This window comes from Phascolarctos cinereus, unplaced genomic scaffold (assembly GCF_003287225.1).
Source record: "Phascolarctos cinereus isolate Bilbo 61053 unplaced genomic scaffold, phaCin_HiC Scaffold_4;HRSCAF=312, whole genome shotgun sequence".
Classification (NCBI taxonomy): domain Eukaryota; kingdom Metazoa; phylum Chordata; class Mammalia; order Diprotodontia; family Phascolarctidae; genus Phascolarctos; species Phascolarctos cinereus.
The window spans coordinates 83,452,729-83,458,259 of NW_027555847.1; the positions used below are offsets into that span (position 1 = coordinate 83,452,729).

Genomic DNA, 5,531 nt, shown 5'->3' on the forward strand with positions numbered 1-5,531 from the left:
GCCTCCATTGGTTCTTCTGAGGGCAACTTTCTTGGTGGGGGTGGGGCACTACCCCTTCCTTTAAAGGGGTGCCAACCACCTCTTGATTTGTTCATGTATGTCTCCCATGCAAATATGTGTCTGCAAATAGAATCACCGAGTGATTGGGAGGGACCTCTGAGAACTCTCATTTTATGTATTAGGAAAGTGACACCCAAGAGGAAAAAGGCCTTGCCCTGGGTCACTCACACCTCTTGGCTCCAGCTTCAGACAGCATCAATAACAGCTTTTTGCATCTGAAAACACTTTATTGGAGGTTTCTGAGATGCCTCCCCAGTGGCCTCTGGGGGTGGAGATGGCTTTGGTACTACTGGTGGAGCTCAGCCTGAAGCCTTCCCCCCACCCCAAGTTTCTAAAGCTGCCCCCTCCCCCCGGGGGTCACTAGCACCATTGATCACAGACACGGAGGGCCAGACACACAGCACAACAGAGGATGCACAGAGTGGTGTGCGATCCTTTCCAGCAATGACCCTGGAATGGGGTGGACCTGCTTCTGTGTCATTCCACAAAGGGAGGGCCTCCTGTGGTCAGGAGACCCTGAGGGTAGACAGGGAGTATAAGGTGAGGAGAGTTATTGGTGGGAGTGGTGGAGTGGGCCTGGGGTCCTGTATGATTTGAAAGACTCTAGCCTTTCTTCTGAGGCTGGATTTGAACTCAGGTCCTCCCAACTTCAGGGCCGGTGCTCTATCCACTGTGCCACCTAGCCCCTGCCTTTAGCTTTGAAGACCTTATTTTAGAGGGTGGGAAGGAATTTCTCCCCACTTCCCAAGGTAATTGTGGAGAGGTCACAGAGTCCATGCCCAAAGCCCCCCAAAGCTGACAGCTAGAAGCAGCAGGGACAGGGCCAGTGCCTCCCCAGCCTGGTTCCTTTCCTGGCATCTGTCCCCCTGCCAGCCCTGGTAGCAGTGACAGATAAAGTCTCTGCCCAGGGCCTCCCGCTGCCTGGGACTCAGTCGGCCTTGAATGGAAGCCTGGGTGTGGTTGGCAGCTATGGCCACGTGGATCTGGAAGGTGCTGGGCTCCAGGTGCAGGTAAGTGGGTGAGTCGGGGATCCGACGGCGACAGCGGCCGTGCCCGTTGCACTGGGACCGGCTGCAGAGGGCAGCTGCTGTGGTCACATTTAGCACGTAAGGGCCCAGTCTGCTCAGCAGGTAATGACGCATCTTCAAGCAGGTGCTCTGGTGGGAGAACAGCGCAAAGTGAGGAGAAGGAGTAGTGGCCTCTTTGGATCACCCACTTTTGGAGGGGAAGAAACCTAGAACCATAACAGTGTCTCAGCCAGAAGGGTATTTGAGATACCATTTCATCTAAACCTCTCATTTTACAGTTAGGGGAAACTGAGGCCCAGAAAGATTAAAAAAACCCAACACCTTACCCAATGTACCACAGTAGGTTGGAAGCAGAGCCAGAACTTTAATACAGATCCCAAATTCCTAGTCCAGGGCTCTTTCCACTAAACTATTATGTACTTCCTGTATTTGAGACCATCAAGCAAAGGGGCCTCCCTTAGTCACCCACAGGTTTGATTGGGAAGTTTTGTCTTTAGTCTAATCGCTGTGTCCTTCTATGACTAGCCTCGAGGGTCACCCATCTAGGAAGGAAGAGTGGCCCAGAAGCTCTCTGTCCTCCAGACACACTTCCCCAGGGGAATAGAAGTGGGGAAAACCATGGGAGCTGAGCCGGGGGGCAGGGTCCCTCTTTGTAAGTCGTCTCTTGATGTATTTTGTCTTTGGAGTGGCTCCGGCTCCTGCCTCTCCTAATTGTGTCCAGGTGGCTTTGTGCCAGCTGCCATCCATCCCCTCACACCCTGAGCTAGGCCTGCTGTTTGGGAGCAGAAGGTGGAGCCGCTATTTGCCGTGTCCTGCTCCTCCCCACCAGGCCCCAGCCCCAAGCCCCTCTGCTTACCTGGTTCCTAGCGTAGTCCGCCTCCCCCCAGAGCACCACTCCCTGGGCTCCCATGGCAGCTGCTTGACCAATCGTGTGCTCCAGGTCCACCTGGGGAAGAAAGGAAAATACAGTTCCATCCATTTTTTGGTCCTGGTTCGAGGCTGCTCCAGCCCCAGACCTCGTCCAAGCTCCCTTGTCCCAGCTACTGACTCATTTCTTATCTCTATGACAGTCCCAGCCTTTGACCCAGCCCCTGCCCCTGCTTCTTAGGTGGCCTGATGCTGAGGATGACCAGGAGCTGGTCAGGGTGGGGCCACCGCTCTGCCTACTAAGGTTGAGAGAGCCTTTGGGGGATGGAGATGGGGAATTTCTTTGTAGGGGTGGGAAGGTAAGGATCTGGGCTGGTTGAAACTCCCTGGGAATGTCCCAGATCTAGAAATACCCTCTGGGAGGGAAAATAGCAGAAGAACTGAGAATGCTGTACAGTCACAGGCCAGGATGACAGCTTCTCCTTCACACAAAGCAGCTCAGTTCATCAAGACCAGTGAGGCCTGTGATCTGACTCATCCACCCTCACCTAGTTCCAACTGCCAGGGTCACAATTTCTTTTTTTCTTTTTTTTGCAATTCTTTTTTCTTTTTAGGCTATTGGGGTTAAGTGACTTGCCCAGGGTCACACAGCTAGTAAGTGTCAAGTATTTGGTCTGAGGCCAAATTTGAACTCAGGTCCTCCTGTCTTCAGGGCCGGTGCTCTATCCATTGTGCCACCTAGCTGCCCCCAGGGTCACCATTTCCTTTCTGCATGAGTCCCTGCACTAGGAGGTGTCTAGTACATGCTTGTGGGATTGAACCTAATTCATAGGAATCAGCGTTGGAAGAACCTGAAAGACCATCTCATCCAGACCTTCCTGCAGATGGGCAAACTAGGACTGAGAGAGGGAGGGGAGGCAGGAGGGAGGGAAGGAAGCATTCATTAGACACCTGTCATGTGACAGATACTGCACTAAGTGCTTTGCAAATATTATCTCATTTGACCCTCACAACAACCCTGGGGGTCAGGGGCTATTATCCTCACTTCAGTTGAGAAAACTGAGTCAGGCAGAGGTCAATGACTTGCCCAGGCTCAGGAAGCTAGTAAATGTCTGAGGCCAAATTTGAATTCAGGTCTTCACCCAGGTGCCTGAGGGAAGTGACAAGCCCAAATTCACGCTGCTAGTAAGAAGCAGAGGAAGAATTTGAACCCAGGTCCTATGGCTTCAAGTCCAAGGCTCTTCCTTCAGTACCAGACTGGCTCAGCCACCCCGGCCACCCCTTTGCTCTCACTTGCCCAGGATCAGTCTCTCCTAGATGTCCAGTTACAGCCACACCTACAGTCACTCTGGGTCCTGGGACAGTCCCAGCACCTTTGAGAGGCCAGGTTCCAGTCTAGCTCCCCACCTGTGCCAGCTCCTTCAGGGTATAGGAGTAGAAGGGTCTGGCGTATACAAAGACAGGCAGTGAGTAGCTGGCAGAAGCAGGCAGTTCGGCCACCCTCAGGGCCTCCCACACTTTGGCCCTTACAAAGCGCTCGCCCTGGGCTGAGCCACGAAGCACCTCCTCCAGGTAGATGGAGGGGTACAGGGCCCGGCTCTGCTCCCACAGCCAGAGCAGAGCGTTGTTACGCTGCCGCTCGATGCCTGGGCAGTGCCCTGTGAAGTTTTCAAAGTCCTCCCAGTAGTGGTAGTTGTAGCAGTCAGGGAAGAGGTAGTAGCCCCACCAACCCCCGGGCCTCCGTGCCCTTGCCAGGCGCAGAGTCTCAGACATGAAGCGGGCAGCTGCCGTCTCGAACTCCCATTGGGCTTGGAGCTCCACCCGACCCTGAGGCCAGGTAGGGTAGCGCTGGCGCACCAGATGAGCAGACATGGTGCGGTAGACCCCCTTCTTGTCCCAATTCCGGACCCAGAGTGGACGCCAGGTCTCCCAGTCGATGACGGAAAGGCCAGAGAAGGCCCGGGAGGGGATGGCTGCCTCTAGGTCACGTTCCATGGCATCCAGGTGGGCACGGAGGCTGGCATTCTGTGGGCAGCCACCATGCACTGGCCGAGGCACTGGAGCTGGGTCTGCCTGGTAGTGTGGGTATAGCCCTAGCTGATGCTGGTAGAAGATGGTGATATTGCCACCAGCAAAGACCTCCTGGTCGTTGGTTACCACACCAAAGGGCTCAAGGGGCAGGGGCAGGCTGAAAGCTGTACGGCAGCGGGAGGTGGGCGCATTCCATACCACTAGGAAGGGCCGGTTCTGTAGCATGGGGGACAGTGACGGCTTCAGCATCCGGGGGTCCATGGGGCTGGCTGAAAGTAGTAGCAGCAGCAGGAAAAGATGGAGGTGGAGGTTCAGAGGCCCAAGCTGACCTTGGAAGCTAAGTGCTGAGGATCTGGAAAGGGAGAGAATATTGCCATAAGACCAAATCCCACTGGATTCTTCCTCTGCCCCCAGGCTCTCATCCTAACCCTCATGGCTGGGGTTAGAGGCAGGTGGGCAGCCCCTATTAAGGCAGTTTGGGGAGCTCCATTCTGGGGATACAAATGTTGATCCAAACCTACCTAGTTTCTCTTCCCCGGGTTCTAAGGGCACTGCCAAGAGGGCCTTGGCCCCAGAACCACTCTGTTCCTTTGTCACTCAGGACTTTTGGCTGGGAGAAAGTGGTGAAGACTCCATCTTTCAGGGGACAAGATGATAACAGAAGCAGTGGGGACCCCAAACCTTCCTCATCATTGCTGCTGGACACCTCCCAACTCCCTGAGTCTGATTCCATGGCTAAGGGTTATCATTCTGCCTGACTCTCCCCGCACATTCCCATCTCCTTGGCCTCAGGGCTTCTGGTCCCTTTATACCAATCAGCTGTCCTTTCTACACCTATCTTTCCTCTCTCCCTTGTCTCCTCTCCCATCACCTCATTTTCCAGGAAAACACCACCAGCCCCCTCTGATCCTGGACCTCCGGGGTGGGCATCAGTTAGAGAAGGGTAACCATGGCAACCACTGTCTTCCCAAGCCCCTAACACCCCACTCCCCTCCCACCCCCGCAACCTGTGTAGGAATGTAGGTCATGCTGAGAGCGGAAGGGGCAGGTGCCTGTGCATCTGATAGGGTCATCCCTGCAGTGTACCCCGTAATTCTATGCTCCCCTGCTCTGGGCAGTGGGGTAGTCTGTCCTCTACTTCCCCTTCCACCGTCTCTGTGAGTGCGAGAAGCAGGAAACCTGAGAGTTTGGGGGAGTCACAGCTGAGTGAGGGGGGCTGGAGACAGAAGCCATGGCCACTACCCCACATAGGGGGAGCTCTAAACTTTCCTAAGACAGAAGGTGGGATAATATCCTCCCGCAATAATCTCTCCTGTCACACCCAGACTAATTTCCTTTATTTCTCCAAGGAGCCCTTTTCCTGAGAGGTGATAGCCTGCATCCGCACCCCCTCTCCCCCAGCTGCAATATCGTAAACCTTTTCTACTCCAGGAAGAATGGGAAGCTCAACCCTCCTTTGCCCTGTCTCTACCCAAGGAGCCCCAGGTAGGGAATGGGATGAGAGGGAAAAAAGGAGAGATCAACCCATCAATCAACTAACAAGTA

At 54.5% G+C, this 5,531-nt stretch overlaps 1 protein-coding gene across 1 annotated transcript; it reads right to left on the reverse strand.

Annotated features, from left to right (window-relative positions):
• Positions 1 to 767: 767 nt before the first annotated feature.
• Positions 768 to 4,719, reverse strand: LOC110197556 (hyaluronidase-4-like). Its single transcript, XM_078151691.1, is given in 4 exon segments — positions 768 to 1,217; positions 1,945 to 2,034; positions 3,363 to 4,338; positions 4,508 to 4,719. Coding segments are annotated over 4 exon segments (1,728 nt in total).
• Between the last annotated feature and the right edge of the window lie 812 nt (positions 4,720 to 5,531).